The following is a 17,165-nucleotide window of genomic DNA, read 5'->3' on the forward strand; positions in this document are numbered from 1 at the left end:
CAAAGCCCAACACACACACACACAAAGCCCAACACACACACACACAAAGCCCAACACACACACACAAAGCCCAACACACACACACAAAGCCCAACACACACACACACAAAGCCCAACACACACACACAAAGCCCAACACACACACACACAGAGCCCAACACACACACACAAAGCCCAACACACACACAGAGCCCAACACACACACAGAGCCCAACACACACACAGAGCCCAACACACACACAGAGCCCAACACACACACAGAGCCCAACACACACACAGAGCCCAACACACACACAGAGCCCAACACACACACACACACACACACACACACACATCCCAACACACACACACAGAGCCCAACACACACACACACAAAGCCCAACACACACACACACACACAAAGCCCAACACACACACACAGAGCCCAACACACACACACACACACAGCCCAACACACACACACACACACAGCCCAACACACACAAAGCCCAACACACACACGCACACACAGAGCCCAACACACACACACACACACACACACACACACACACACACACACACACACACACACCCCCCCCCCCAACACACACACACACACAGAGCCCCACACACAGCCCACCACACACACACAGCCGGGGTGAGATGCTTCCTACTGCCATTCCGGCACAGGTGGCGGCGGGGAATGAGCTTTGCATAGGGCGGGGTTTACAAGGTGAGATCGAGGTTAATGATATGCACTGGTCTTAAAAATATAGGTCAGTGGAGAATTTTTTTTTTTGTGTACATTTATATAGCGCGAACTCGACCCGAAGGTATTGGAGCACTTTACAGGAATGAGCACCATTTACGCTACACAAGGACACATTCATGCTGACGGTGGGGGAGAGCTGCGGCACGCGCAGGCCCGCCTAGCAGAAACGCAAGGCAAGCTGGAGAGCGCTTCTGCCGCCGAGACCCCCGCATGGTGGACGTTGCAGACGAACTGCCCTCTCCCCTGAAGAGTGCTCCAATGCCTTTCGGGCCGCGTTTGCGGTATATTAAACTAAAAACAAGCATCGGGAAGACGGGCAGCAGGAGTCTGTAAGCCCCGTCCATTTCAGACTGTGGTTTTTTGTTGAGTGACGGATAACGTCACGGATAGAAAGGACAGCAAAAAACACACCCCTCAATCCGAAAAGAATGACAGGCAGAGCTCTTCTCCAATGGCTGGCCGCCGTTTAGGAAGCCAGCCAATGGAGAAGAGCTGGCTCGTTTACCTCCCTACTCTAAGACATAATTTCTCGCCCATCAAGACTGCGCAAGTGCAGCCTACGCAGGCCAAGACCTAAAAAGGTAGCGAGCTGAGCCGAACATCAGCGAGAGGTTGCCCCCACCTTGCGGACAGACGATGATTCTAACACAGAAACTCAATTTACCTCCCAAATTGACAGGTATGATTTATGGCATAGTAACAAAAAAGTGTGATACGATTTATGACATGATTATGAGCAGCTGTGATTGTTCTATGACTGGGCATGATTTATGAGTCTGTCAAAATGATTTATGACCCTTTGAAAATTGATTTATGACAGTCACTTGCCAATCATTCATGATAATAAAAACTATGGCTAATAATACCAAATACAACCATGCCTTATGTCTTTGTAATGAAGTTAATCATAATACGGAGGGTTTGGAGTGGGCCAAGTGCTCGAGTCTGTTAAGACACTGGCCCTCTATGCCCTCTTTGATGGCGTCCACTGCCAAAACACTTGCAGTTGGAAATTGTTGGCAATACAGTACTACAAAATACAGCTTTTTTCAGATTGTCCAACTAAGTCACTTTCACACACAGTGCACTAGGCCTGCTGAAATGGTGAGTGAGAAGCTAATCCCTGCGTCTATGGCTGGGTGAAAAGCAGGGAAGAGCGGTATAGGTGAAGCTTACCCTTAGTGAGACACTAGAAGATGGCCCGCATTGAGAGGGCCAACGAAATGAGGCTGAGAGGAGAGAATACAGAGCAGACAGCACAACTGGAGGGCCTTTAGCAAGGAAAGAAACACCTATGCATGCAAAATAAATGCAGTACTGTCCTATGCAACTGCAACTTCTGGTGGATTTTCCAAATATGTCACTCCATACAGATGGCCCTAGGCCTACTAATCTGACAAATTGGGACCAGCCACTCTGCCAATTGCTCATGTGAAAGACAGAATATGGATGTATGGGTGCATCTATTTGCTGAGATTCTGAAAGAAAGTGCTCTCTCTCTCTAGGAGACCGTCAAAAACAGAGGTCTTGATGTGAGCAAGTACGGCCATCGGCAAGGAAACACAATAAGACTCCTAGACCCAACATACAGACAATGCTACCCTATGAAAGTACAATTTGTCATATTTTTAAATAATTCACCTCACACCAAGGGTCCTTGGGCTCTTACCTGACGATTTCAGAGTTTTGCCTGTGGTTTGGCCTCAAGGCAGATATTAAAGGCACATATGTATTTCTCCGCTCCTTGGCATGCTGTTGCTGTTCTAGCGGTGTGACAGCACAGTACGCTGGGGACATCTCACAGCAGCAGGAGTGTTTCTTTTGGTCTGTTGAAAGCATATAGGATACTGTGCCTCCATTAGAGTCCACAAACAGTTCATTATCCGTGCCCTGCAATCAAAGCTCTCCTTGTGCGAACAAACAGAACTGCTGGCCAATCTAATGCTGAGTTGTTGTCTCCTCTACCAAAGGTTTGGCCCACTGCCCCTCTCTATATACCATTTCTTTTTGTTGTTGTTATGATTGTGATATTGCAGACAGCTAAACTGTCTCTAGCTAGACCTAAAAAGTGGATGGTTGCATGTTGTGTTGGCTAACTTATTGCTGAGACATAGATTCATTTTTCATTCAACTTCAATGGAAGGGCATTTGTTCTTTCATCACAGGAGTCCTTAATATTGAGGAATAATTTCCCCTAAAAATCACTATACAGCAGACAGTGTGGGTAGATAAAGTGCCTCACTCTATTGTGGTCTTGTGGTTTTTCAAAAAATACTGCCTGGCAAAATGAATTGGTTAAATATGCAGGCAAATACTATATTAGATTAACCCAATTCAAAGATTAGATGCTTTCGCCACATGAATAATAGTCCTGTACAAGGTAAGTGAGCAAACATTCACTCTTTCATTCTATTTAGCAGCGTTTATATTTATTACTTTACGTATTTAGTTGAAGGGACTTCAAGGTAATGATATAAAATACTAATAAATACTGTTGAGATAAGAAATGTAGAGTTGTGTATGTAGAACTCCTCCTTCACCATGCACTGATTGTTATTGTGCTCCTGTTATAGGTCATCTCACTGATTTCATCACCATTAGAATTATTGATGATATCACTACTTTAAATCCATATGTACTGCTGGTATATTACAGTCATCATTTACATCTCCTTATGAAAAATATATCTCCAGGGCCATTCACAAGTAACCTACTTTCATAGATTACTGCATCATTTAAACTACAGTACATTCTACCAATATCTTTTCGTTTGCTATGTATAAGAATAAGAATAAGATTTTTTTCCAGAATATGCAAATGTGGAAAAGAACAATTGTTAGTTGCTTCGTTGATATCAGCGATGTTTATGGTAATTTGGTATGTTATGGCGGAGTAGTTCACCATATATGTGAACTTTCAATTATTTTGTTTTGTCACCATAAAATGCTTCATCTAATGTTTTAGGGGTTTTTATGTATTTTATATTGTTGATTAGCTATTAATTTTATTTGATAACATAACCTTCCTTAAGAAACATTGTATTCAGTGAATTCTTGGAGAATTTATTGTATGCTTGAACAAGTAGTCAGATTGTTGCCAATATCCCTGCATTCAGTGCCTGGTGGATGAAACCTGTGGCTGTGCTGAGTCTGCACTTGCAGCTGGTTCAGCCCTTGGCCATGCTCTGCTCCTACTCTTGTTGCTCGCAGAGGCTACTGGGCATTACCTTTGGTTTGACTACATGAGCCCCCCTGCCTCTCCATACAGGGCATGGCTTTTGGGTTTCCCATTGGCCTCTGAGCACATAAAGTAGTGTTTAACCATTCCCTTTGGCCAGTATACTAGTCCGAAGAACCTGCTAAGCATAGCTCTTCTATTTTACAGCTGCTAGGAGTAGTACCACTGTCTACCAATAACAACTGCTTCTGGGGCATGGCATGTTCTATACCTTTAAAGAAAACCAACTAGTATGCAGTTCCTAAGTGTCGGGGAGAGTGTTCAGGTCTGTTAAGAAGTGCCCTCACACACCACTCAGGATGTCATGCTTCATCATGATGCCTGCTCGTGGTCGGGCCATCGCTGCAATGCCCGACGGGCATCCGCGAAGGGAACTCTTTAGGGGAGATCTTTTGTAGATGAAGCCGTATGGTGCATGTGGGTGTGTGGACTGGGTAGTGCGGTGAGTGTGCAGTATTGTTTTAAAATTGATTTAGGGCAGCCCTTTATATTAATTTTATTCTTTGGTGGGGCTCTAGCCTAACTAAAAGCAGGTAGCCCTGACTTGATATAATGGCCCTACAGGGCCTGTGTGGTGCGTGAGGTCGACAGGTTTCTGGATAGACTGGGGCATTACGGCAGAGCACCTTGTTGCTCCGACGTAGGGTGGTGCAGCAACTAGCTGTGTTCCTACCCTTGCTCTGGTCCCCATCAATCCAGACCTACTAACTTAAAGGTCTCAGATCACTAGGCCAATTGGACCTGGTGTTCAACTGCTAGGCTGGTTACTGCTACATCATGCCAATCCATGAACCAGCATTGCGGTAGTGCTAGAGTTGAGATTAATTTCTCCGAATCAAACACGGTCCTGATGAATTGCCACTAGACCTGCTAGGGGCTACCTTTGGCATGAAACATGCTGACCTCACACAGCACACAGGCCCTGTATGACCATTATATCAATTTAGGGCTATCTGCTTTTAGTTAGGCTAGTGCCCACCTAGAAATAAAAAGGGCTGACCTAGACCTATTTTAAACAATACTGCACACTCACCACACTACCCAGTCCACACACCCACATGCACCATACAGCTTCATCTACAAAGATCTCAGCTGAAGAGACCCTTTGCGGGTGCCATTCGGGCATTGCAGCGCTGGCCCAACTTGGAGCAGGCCCAATGATGAAGCATGACATCCTATGGGGTTGTGCGAGGGCACTTCTTAACAGACCTGAATATTCTCCCCCACACTTGGTAACTGCATACCAGTTTTTCAAATACTCGACTTAGGAGTACGTCTGCAGGACCGGATTAAAAAGCTCCTGATTCCTCTTGTTTAACAGGTATTCTATACCTTGTCATGCAAGCAGTGCATACTGATATCATACCTGCCAACTGACTTGGTACCAGTGTGTGTCACATAATATCTGCTCTCTTCACATGGGTTCCCATTGTATAGGTGATATCACAGGTAGGCTTCAAGAAAACTAGAAACCCCTACTCAAAGTCGGGTTCCAGCTTGTGTGTGGAGGATCTGCATTTTTTAAATCCATGACAGATTTCACAACCTCCCTGTGACATACTCAAGAGGCACACTCGGAGGAGTTTGTGCACCAACTCCTTCAGTGTCCCTCCACTGCACCTCAGACTGTGTTTGCCAGGCCTCAGCTTTTCGGCTGCCATGCCTCCTTCTCTCACTCATTGATAAATGTTGTTTACTTGGCAATCCTGAGGTACCAGTGCAGACTTAAGGCTGTATGTAGAATTAGGAGTAGGGCTGGAGTTTTAGGATTAGGTGGGTGTGCAGAGGGGCATTACTACAATTTCAACACAAGTCTATTATATAGTTAACAAAATGCTAATTGTCCATGAACTTGAGGATAGCAGACCCGTTCATGGCTAAATGTAACTGTGGAGCTTTTTTTATGTCGCCCCAGTCACCTTGGTGGTAGGGAGTGACCATACTATCCTCTACTTACAATAATTTGATTTTCATTTGATTTCTTATAAAGCACCACACTTCCCAAAAGTGTTTACTTGATGTAATGTGTCCTAAATACGTTTAAGTAAGCTATGATTTCAGTTTGTAGGTAGTGTGCTTTTGTGCAATGTAAAAATGTTGTCTGCTGTTGTATGTGTTTTGGAGTCTAAAGTGCCTTTGATTTACTCCTTTTATTTTGCCAGGAAGTGGTTCAGTTGAAACCTCGTCTTGTCCCCACGGAAGTGCTGCTTGTCTTTTGACGCAAAATCATGCCTATGATGTTGGCCAGCCTAAAGAAATCTTAAAATTGATTGACAAGGACAGGTAGGTGCATTTACATTTTTGTATCTTTCGTGCTTGTCCATTGTTTATTTTTAATACTGCAAATTTTCCAAATCCTTCCTACTTATAGAGCTATTTGTATTCTTCAACAACATTGTTAGAACCTGAAATGTAGAAGTGTGTAATATTCAAATTAATTTACATAGAACCTTTACAATTCCTTTTAAAAATATGAACTCTAATTATGGTTCTTAACAATATTTTCCTAATTTTTGGAACTCTATTTGTATTTGCAAGGACTTAACTTTATTAGATGGAAAGAAATATATTTTGATATCTATTTAACACTTGGAAGAACCTCCTATGCCTGTATAAAATAAGCTTTATTTATTTCAGGCAGAGCGAAGCATGCCAACAAGTTCTATCTCAAAGAGCCCATTAGTGTCGTCCAATCATACTTGTAAAATGTTTTCCTATGTCAAGCCCTATCTGCATGCACTAAAACATCTTGATTCAAATTCCTGGTTTAATAGCAAGGAAAATCCTTGTGAATATTTTACTCTGAGGGGAAAGGTCCTTTTTTTTTTTTTGTTGCAGACCGTTTTAACTACTGTGCTACACAGTCCTGAACAACAGTAAAGGCAAGGCCATTGTTACTATGGGATGGTCAATGCGGGACTGTTTACCTACCTAATTCACAAACTTCAAGTTATCGTCAATTATCCCTACAACATTTCTATTGTAAAGCTTCTTACATGCTTTTCAAACGCTGAAACACATGATTGAGTGAAACAGCATGGGGTGTATTAATGAGAAGAATTTCAGAAGGTTAGTAAGTTGGTTGTCTGTTAAGGATAACGTCTTCAATAATGAGTAGTACTTTAGGAGAACAAGATAGATTCTGGGTCTTACGGAGGATTGTTATATTGAGTACCTAAATAGTTGAGAGGAGAAACACGTTCGATAAATCTTGAGGAGAAATACTAATGAAAGTGTTGAGGAAAAATACCTCTGGACTAATAATGGATGAACTGAAATGCAATGTAAAAGTGCAGGGTGGTATTTGCTGGGGGATTGGGGGGGTTTGCAGAGTGATAGTTTGCTGTATTGTACTTTTGAGAACCCCCCCCCCCCCCAAGCTGTGTGGATTGACCAGGAGGTTTTGTGGGAACTGTTGATGTATAGTAACCAGTGGAATCGAAAAGGCAGATGTGAAAGAGTCATTTAAAAACCACCGCAGGTCAATAGTATACATATTGAAGAGAATCGGGAAGGTATTTTAGAGTACTAAGATAACATTGAATAGGGGTATTTGGGTAGCATGTATGTACTGCATATTAAACTGTAGTGAGGACGCTAGAATCAAAGGGCAGTATCTAGGAGCAATGCACTGTGTTGAGGAGCCGCAAAGGAGGCAGCCCTGAGTCTTCGTTTAGAAGGAAGTATCAAATAAGGGTTTTAGTGAATAGTTATTACGGTGGCTTACTGAGATGCAGTACTGGTAGTACTGTAAAACTGTATTGGTGACTGTAATTAGGGGTGCTGGGGAGGTATTCAGGATGTATTCTGTGGGAGGTATTTAAGTAGTGCATTGGATGCATGGTAATTTGAAACATGATGCTGTGGAAGGCAGCTCTGCTCATTGTGGAACCTCATTTGGAGGTGCCAAGGAGGGCTATTGGAAAATTTGAAGATGGACAAAAAAGTGAAGTTGTTTAGTGGAAACAACATATGTTCAGTACTACTCTATAAGCATTTCTAGGAGGGGTGGCTATTTCTGATGTATACTTCTACCTGCAGGTTCCTCACCTTGTGAACCTCCCAAGACTGGAAAAGAAACTTTTGTAATAGTGCCGACTCTCTGCAATTGGTACCATTCGCCTCTATTTCGCCTCTGTACATACTGACACTAAGCGACAAGTAGGCACCATTCTTGTTCTCTGACATGAGTACCTCTTTTTTCAGGCTCGACGAAGATGTGGAGGTCCACTCCTACCATTTTCAGTGTGTTACTAAAGCCATTTAAAACTTATTTTACATTTCTTGACAGTACGAGCAATGTTGCGCCCAAGAATCCTGGTGCCAGTTCTGTCTTTCTCTTTTGACCTGATGCCAAATATTGGGACAATATTTTTTAGTCCATTGACTACATAGCAAACGGATGACTTCAGAGAGGCCCTGTGTGGAAAACTAAACTCTGCATCACTGAGCACAATAAGCGGATCAATCCTGATCCCATCAAGAGGCAAATCCTTATCTAGATCTCTAACGTCCAGTAAGTCAAAGCGGGAGCTAAGGGACAAGTCGAAAAAGAAGCATATGAAAAGTTACCTAGGCTTTTCGACATCCAGATGCTCCCTAGAAGATATCTCACTGTCAGCCTTCCAGAAACCTGGTGCCAGTTTAGTCTTTCTCTTTTGACCTGATGCCAAATATGGCGACAATATTTTCTAGGCCATTGACTACATAGCAAACGGATGACTTCAGAGAGGCCTTTCTACTTCTTTCTGTTTGATACTCTTACTAACTGCAGTTTTATCACTTCTATGAATTGGTCTCCCAAGAGTAATAAGGTCACAAGTTAGTTTATGCACACTACCTGTACAAACTCAGTCTTGTAAGCAATGCTGTATGTTTGAGGGCTTGGAAAAAATAGGATACAACTGATGTCATCTCATAGGGTGGATCGAATTTGTGGCTCTATGTTGTCATGTCCGAAATGGGACCGAGTTGAGACAGAGCCTTATGGCATCACTTGCAGGCACACAGGAACTATTGTTGCTGTTTCCACATCCGATCAACCTCCTTGGGAGGTTCCTGGGATGAGGGATCTGCAGACACAAAGTAGCTACCAGAAAGAGCATTATCGAAGGGACGTAATTTGTTTGACATATGGCTGTAACATAGGAGGGATCTTTGTTGACTGCATGAGGGCGAGGGAGCAGTTAGGTGGGTGCATGTAATAGATGAATGGTAGTTAATTCAGTAAGTATTTTGAATTAAACTAATTGGAAATGCATCAGGATTTCATTTGCAACAATTGTATAAAACTGATAGGCATTATATAAAAAGGTCTTCATTTTTATTCTTCTAATTCACATTTCTGTAGCGTTATGAGCTTCTCTTTATCTTTGTTTCTGAGCCATAAGTGGCTTGTCTTTGTTGACTTCGGTTAACTGACTCACATTTAATCCGATAATACCCTTTTACTAACACTAGGCCATTGATGCCTTGAAAACATGGAGGAGTGTGTTGTATTGGTTTTAGTTTATCTTCTGAAATTACACTTTGCTTATCTCTTTCAGGCTTGAGCTCATTTATGGCAAGGATTACAGTGAACAGGAACGGCCAGCCTTTTGTAATGGCAATAACCCATCTGTTAAAATCACGTTCGTCTGTCCTTCTGGAAGAAAAGAGGTATTTCATTTACTATTATCTTTAACATTCCTACTAGAAATGACTCCTCACAGAGTGTCACTACATCCCTTGGCGTTGGTCTTTGTGTTCTCGTTGAGGGAATGTTATGAAGTAGATGATTGAAACCTAAATTCACCTATGACGAGCACCTGCCACATTCCAACACACTTTGTAAGAATGAATGGCAGTTTTTTTAAAACATATTTTATTAAGCATTTATTTTACTCTCATTACATTTCAACAGTGTTAAGCATACCTTCTTTTTTTTTTTTTTTTTTGTAAACACGTTTTTTATTGGCAAATATAACAAGAATGAACATCATTAAGTACTTTACTTGGGGTCATGTCAACGACAGTATTCATCACATCCAGTGGTACTCATGCTTTTTATAAAAATAAGCGAAAAACTCTCCTAGTCCCTTCCCCCTCCAGTCCCACCCACCCCGTCGATGCGCCTACCACCAACATAAAGAAACTCAGTATCATCAGGTATCCTCCATCTATCAGCGATTCTCGTCGTGCCAAGTAGCTTAGGGAGACATCTTCCCTGAATCTTACCTTCCCCGTGCACCACTATCAGTTCTCCCCATGGCAGTAGTCTACCCACCGGAGTGCCAGCCCTTATGCTGGATCTTCCTCCCCCTCGCTTGAACTATCTGCTGGTCGCTGAAGCGTTGTCACCAATGCCTCCCACGCTCTGGCCACTTCTAAGGCTTTGTCATTATCTAGGCGCCTGGCCTGTTGTAGTCGGAGTGTGCTCTCAGCCCGTGCCCAGCGCAGGAGAGTCGCTTTACATCATGAATCACTAGGGCCCTGACTCGATTTCCAGTGCATGGTGAGTTCCCTTTTGGCCAGAATCAAGCCCAGGTCATAGAACTTGCTAGTCACTTTTGTTCGGGGGGTATGAGGAAACCAGAGTAATAGGCAGACACCCATATCCACTTTTATCTGCCGGTCCGTGACAGCATTCAGACAAGCCACCACTGCCTTCCAGTAATCAGTCAACCCCGCGCAAGACCAAAACATATGGGGGAAATCAGCTACATCCGCCCTACATCTCGGACAGAATAATGTAGTGCCCCCAAAGTATTGTGAAATCTTAACAGGCGTCAAATACGCTCGATGAAGCGTGAAAAACTGGACTAATTGGAATCTGGCGTTCCGTGTACCCTTCCAGGCGCGCCGAACCAACTGGGGCCACGTCGTCTCAGGGATGGGTTTCCCGATATCCAGTTCCCATTTGACTCGCAGACCATCCAGGGGCGACATGGTTTCCGTCGCGAGCCTCCGGTACAGGCAGGTAACGGCCTTGACAGTACCAGCCGCCATAACCACATACTGGCAACCCAGGGAAGTCGGCGGTTCGGAGAGGCCCCCACTCCAGTGTTTCTGTATACTGGCCACTAGAGCGGCATGCAACAAATAATCCCCTCTCGGGAGGCCGTAGGTGTCCTGCAACGTCTGGAAGGTCAGCAGCGCCCCGTCTCCGTAGAGGTCCCCAATCATATGCAGCCCGAGATCTTCCCAGGTAGCCAGTGCTGACCAATCTCCGCCGTGTGGGAGGGCCGTACACATCCCCAAAGGGATCTCCGGGGCATACGGACGAATGGTACCCGTGCGCTTGTGACTTCGAAGCCAACAAAGACGCAGAGTGCGTTCCTCGAGAGTGAGTTGATCTAAATCAATCTTCTGGCCTAGTATTATAAAAGAGATGACGTGTCTAGGAATCAGTCTGCCCTAAGGCCCCTCCGGCCGACGAAACTCCTGACGCAAGTTCACGGTATTGCTCGCTTCAACTAACATCTCAGCTGGTAAGCAAATCTGTAACAATAGAATGATAACAACTTACTCCCTTTCCCTCCCGCCTTGCAAGCGCACCACAGCAACTCTGATGTGTTTGTATGTAATATGTAGGCCTATGTGCATCCCCGTCTACCGCATAGTATGGAGGGATCGGAATCCATAGGATAATGCCTATTTCAATGGGGTCAAGAACGAGTAGCAGCTACAAGGGTATTCTCATCCTCATTCTCTCTCCCATGGAGTAAGAATCTGCTCTATTCAACCCCTTCTTCTGCTTCCTGATTCTCCGAACCCATATGTATTGGCTCATGCGATATGGTCTTCCAAGCCCTGACAACATCAATGGGTCTTGGCCCTCTCTTGGCTTATCTCATCAAAATTCTTCTTTCATATTCTGCCCATTTTAATTACACCACCTTCCAAGTCATTACTTTCGGGCCCCTCACTGATTTCCAGTTCCTGGTTATCTCCTGTTTCATTAGGACAAAAGCAAAATCTTGGAATTTGCTACTGACTTTGTGTTTCGCTGTGTGGAGGAACCATCCTCGTAGGCAATAGGCTGCTGAGTAAGAGATCTCCTTTTCAATGACCTTTCCTACTATTCACAGCACTCCTTCCCAGTATTCCTGGAGGTGGGAACATGTCCCTAACATGTATAGAGCATGCACCCACATTACACTGCAGCAGAGACAAGCTGCTCCCTCTACCTGAAAGTATCTGCTTATGCGTTCTGGAGTCCAGTAAGCCCTATGAAGTACATAGTAATTTATCTGTCTAAAACGGGCATTCCTGATACCTTAGGGGTCCTGTCTAGTATATTGTCCCAATCCTTCAGTGATCTCGGGGTATCAAGATCTCCTTCCCATTGGTTGCGTAGTGCTTCTAGCGGGTGCAAACCCATCCACTTGGAGTGCTCTATAGAGGCAGGAGACTCCTTTAATGGCGCCTGCGGATAGGGATATATAGTATCAGCACTGTTGGTTTGGGGGTTCTGTAGAGCCTGTCTTCCAGTGCTTCCTTATTTCCGTCGTGAGCGCTCTATGCAACAGGAAATGCCTCCCTGGTAATCCAAACTGGGTGCAGAACTCCTCGAACTATAGGAAATCATTGTCTCAATAGAGGCCACCCATTTTTGTCGCCCCAGATTCCATCAAAGCTCCTATGGCCCTCCAGTTTCTCCCATGTGGCAGTGCATGCAGCATTTCTAATGGGATGTCTGGTGAGTACAGGATCTTCACTCCTATTTTTTGTAGTCCCCGATTCCAGCATCTAGCCTGCACGCGAAGTGCCTGAGGGTCTTTCCCAGTGAGCCTGTGTACTCTGAGGAATATCTGTAATAGTTTGCGGAGTGGCAGGTTCATTATTTCTAGATTTTCTGTTTGTCGTTTTTCCAGGGCTATGCTTCGCACCAACACTGTAATTGTGCCGCTATATAGTAGGACTGGAAATCGGGAACCGCCATACCTACCGCCCCTGTCTGCCTTTGCATTGTTGCAAGGGCAACTCTGCTGTGCCCCGAGCACCAGATATAAAAGCCCGCACCTGGGAGTTCAGGTCCTTGAAAAAGGTAGCAGGAATGCACAGTGGGGAGCGCATTGAAAATGTAAAGCAGGTGGGGAAGTGCTATAATCTTAAGCAGCTCAATCCTGCCAGCTACAGAGAGGGGCAAGGTCCTCCAGAAGTCTATAGATGTCCTCCGGCCCTGTACTGCCCTTTGTATATGGCCCTCTTATATGTCCGGCCAGGTGTGATAAATGTGAACTTCCAGATATGGTAGGCAGCTAGGTTCCTATTGCAAGCCTCCGAGGCCCTTCGGGGGGTGCCCCGCCTGTCTCGCTGGGAAGAGTCTGGTCTTTTGCCAGCTCACATTGAGCCCACTGATGGCTCCAAATCTCCCCACCAGAGTCCGGGCCCCTACCAAATCCTAGTCTCTGCCGGCTAAAAACAACAGCAGATCATCCACATAGAGCGCTTTTAGATGGTATACTTGTCCTACCTGCAGTCCCCGTTATGCTCGCCTCATTCTGGCTGACAGCGCGAGAGGTTCCATGGCCAGAGTGCATAGTAGGGGGGAGAGGGGAGACCCCTGTCTGGTGCCCCGTTCAACCGACCACCTCCATGAGATGATCCTCCCCATGCGTACCCTGGCTGTAGGACTAGTGTATAAAAGGCATGTCCATTTTATAAACCTTTCCCCCAGCCCCATGTTCTCCATAACTTCGTACAAATAGGTCTACTCTAGGTTGTCAAATGCTTTTTCTATGTCAACAGCTGTAGTGCTAGAGCCACTCTTGTGGTCTGACACCCTGTGGTGACCTTTGACTGCCATTATTGTAACTGACTTTAGTGTATTATTTCATCCTAGCCTGGATGTAGGACGGTCCTGCAAGTGCCTTGCTTCTTTTAGTTTCTTTCTTGTAATCTTGCTGTCTTTCAGAGGGAGCTGTCTTGGAGAGTAGGACAGCCTTGCCAAGAATGGAACTTGTGGGATGCGCATTTGAAAGCGTGAAAGGGAGAGAGAGTTGTGGAATGTACTCTTTGGTCTCAAAGTGCAGTGTTGTGGGCAGTGATGAACACATGTACTCGGTGTTGTACATTGAGAGATGAAGTGTGTGTATCTATAAGCAACAGTTGTGCATTGTGTTGTACATTGATGAGAAATATGAAGTTCTTACTATTGGCTTTGACATGGCCTCATGTCATTCTTGTTTCCTGACTTTGCCTTGCTTCAGCTTTTCTGCGTGCACAGTAGCACTTGCAAGTTGCTTGGGTTATTCACGTTCAAGGTCTTTGTTTTTGGGACGGATTGTTTATGTACTTTGAAAGGCTTTGTGAGCTTAATCAAGATGAAGGCTGGAACATGCGAGATTTGGAGAAGGGGACATGAGAACTCCTTCCTGCCATGGGAATGCTTGCTTGGAACCTGGCCAGTTCTGGTAAGATTCCTCTGGCCCGGGGGTAGGTCTTTCTCGAACCTTCTAGTGTGTTTTAAAGATGAGGGTTGCAGACTCAGAGACCGGGAGTTTGGAATCTGGACCCTGGTTGCTGAGGCTCTCAATCATGGCTGTTTACTTCCCCAGTCTGAGATGTGTTTACACCAGGTGATGTATTGAGTTTTGATTATTGCCATTGTGATGTGAGCCAGTGGTTGGAATCATTTGATGTGTTGTCTTTGTGATGTGTGAATGTGCTTTCTTTCTTTCTTTCTTTCTTTCTTTATATATATATATATATATATATATATATATATATATATATATATATATATATATATATATATATAGAGATTTTTTTTTATATATCTTTTTGATCTCTTGCAGGACGTCCAGTATATTTGCTCGAGTCTTATTTCATATTATTTGTCGCTTGTTTATTCATCAGTATTATTCATGCATTATATTTACCAAGTGTGTTATTATTGCTTGCATATAAACATATATATATATATATATATCTTTGTGTATTTGAATCTTGTGCATTTGACATTTGGGAAAGCTTTTCTGTTAGAGAGCATTGTGTAAAATAAAACCCCAAGCCTAATTCCAAAGAGAGAGAGTCCTTGCATTTTGTAAAATAAAACCCTTTTCTGTTTTGTGTTAGTCTTTGCTTCGCTGGGGATTGAGCCATCGTGTGAGAGCTGTATTATCTGATAGGCGAATCAAGACCACAGCAAAAATCGTTGCCGCCTCTTGGTTCGCCCTATGTACCTCCAGGACAGTAAGGAGGCGTCTAGTATTGCCAGTTGTGCTACAAGTCGGAATAAACCTGCCTGGTCCTCATGTACCAGCGCGGTCATGAAGGGCAATAGTCTGGTGGCGAGGATCTGGCTTAGAATCTTGTAATCATTGTTCAATATTGACAACGGGCGGTAGGCCGTCTTGTCATTTGCTTCTTTATTAGGCTTCAGTATGGGGATTATTACAGCCTCCCTTGTAGTGGCTGGGAGAGAACCCGTCTCGACAACTGCGTCATACAGTTTCGCAAGTTGAGAAACCAGTTCAGCAGAATATGTATCATAGAAATCCACAGGGAGCCCATCGGTTCCCGGGGGTTTATTGCGCGCTATATGCTTAATAGCGCAAACAAAAGGAGATGATGGATCTGGGTTAAATCAATCATTGTTCTTTAGCTTACTTCGCCACCCCAGTTCAGACACAGCTATATGCAAATCAGTCTCGACCCTGTTCTAAAGTGGGGTGGCATGCTGAGCAAAAGAATAATGGATTTAACCCAGATCTCTTGACTGGGGGTGAATATTTTGATTTGTTCTGCCTTTCGTCCATCAATTGTGTAATATAGCGGCAGCTATCTCCTGGGTAGTTCTGTCCCCACCCCAGTGTATCTGCATCGTCCTCTGTAATTCGCAGCAGCTGTAGCTCTGCTAGATACTCTCGTATTTCGTGTGTCTGAGCAGAGGACACGCTAGTGTAAAAGGCGGAATAATGCTGTGCAAATAACCCATTGATCCCTTCTTGCTTATAAACTCTGCTGCCGTCCACGGTTTCTTACTCTAGAATAGGGGAGCCTCTTTTAGGTGGGTGAGCCAGACATGCCAGCAAAGATCCTGACCTATATCTTTCTGCATGTGTTTTGTCTATGTAGTTCTTAAAGGCGAAACAGCGAAGTCTCTCCACTTGCGCTGCTACCGCCTCCAGAAGTTCTTGCTGTACCTCAGGATGGCCTGTCTTAGTTCTGTTCCGTAGGCACTCCTCTGCTTTTCTCATCTCAGTCAGTAGGGTTTGTCTAACCCCTTTGAATTCTGCAATACAGTAACCCCGAGGCAGAGCTTTAAAGGCGTCCTATTCTACTTGGGTAGGGGGGGTTGTCGCAGTCCCGGCATTATCTGCAAAGTAGTGAGTAATTTTGGTTCAAATTGTTTCCAGAAATACCTGGTCCTCCAATGCTTCTTGTCTAAGCTTCCATGCCTGGATCGAAGGTCTAGGCCGCGCGCATCGCAGCTGCAGTAACACTGGATTGTGGTTCGAAATAGTGCGGGGTAGGTATTCAGCTGTGTTGACCAAGCTGTGCACATCTTGCGAGGAGAGGAACAGATCTAGTCTAACATGAACCTCGTGGAGGCTTGACTAAAAGGAGTAATCCCGGCTTTGTGGGTTCAAGCGTCTCCAGGTGTCTATCAGCCCCCACTGCTGCTGCCAGTTAGCAAATATTTTGGCCGTGCGCGTTGTCTGGTAGTTCTGTAAGGGAGGGTGTGAACGGTCCATTAGGGGGTCTGTAACCCAATTGAAGTCTCCCCCCAATTAGTGTTGTTTCTGTCAGTAGTGGGGCTAGGCATTGTGATAGTGTCGCAATGAATATGTTTTGGTTAACATTCGGTGGGAATATATTTACCAGGGTTCTCTTTACCCTCTAACCAACCTCTCACAGCAATATATCTGCCCTCTGTGTCTATTACAGAGTCTGTAAATTGAAAGTGTACCCCAGCTTGTATCCATATAAGTACTCCCCTGGCATAGGTCGAGTGTGTGGTGAAGTGCACCTGACCCCTCGATCGCCTCCTCAATGCCAGCCCTTCCTTATCAGTGAGGTGTGTTTCCTGCAACGGCACGAAAAACGTCCCTCTTCTCTGTAGGTAGGAGAAAACCTTTTATTGCTTTGCCATGGTATGCATACCTTTGACATTCCATGTCAGACTTTATAGCCTGAGTACTAATCATGTGCATGGTAAGTACTAGGAAAGCGCCATCCCCGCCCTTGG

The 17,165-nt window shown here is 44.6% G+C and overlaps 1 protein-coding gene across 1 annotated transcript in view; it reads left to right on the forward strand.

Moving 5' to 3' along the window:
* Nucleotides 1–17,165, forward strand: part of IGF2R (insulin like growth factor 2 receptor) — a 1,933,894-nt gene that overhangs the window by 233,765 nt on the left and 1,682,964 nt on the right. The window contains exons 6-7 of the mRNA XM_078648980.1: nt 6,151–6,271; nt 9,535–9,646. Of these exons, the coding sequence (XP_078505106.1) occupies nt 6,151–6,271; nt 9,535–9,646 (233 nt within the window). The remainder of the gene's footprint in view (nt 1–6,150; nt 6,272–9,534; nt 9,647–17,165) is intronic.

Source organism: Lissotriton helveticus, chromosome 6, assembly GCF_964261635.1.
Source record: "Lissotriton helveticus chromosome 6, aLisHel1.1, whole genome shotgun sequence".
In the NCBI taxonomy this organism is placed as follows: domain Eukaryota; kingdom Metazoa; phylum Chordata; class Amphibia; order Caudata; family Salamandridae; genus Lissotriton; species Lissotriton helveticus.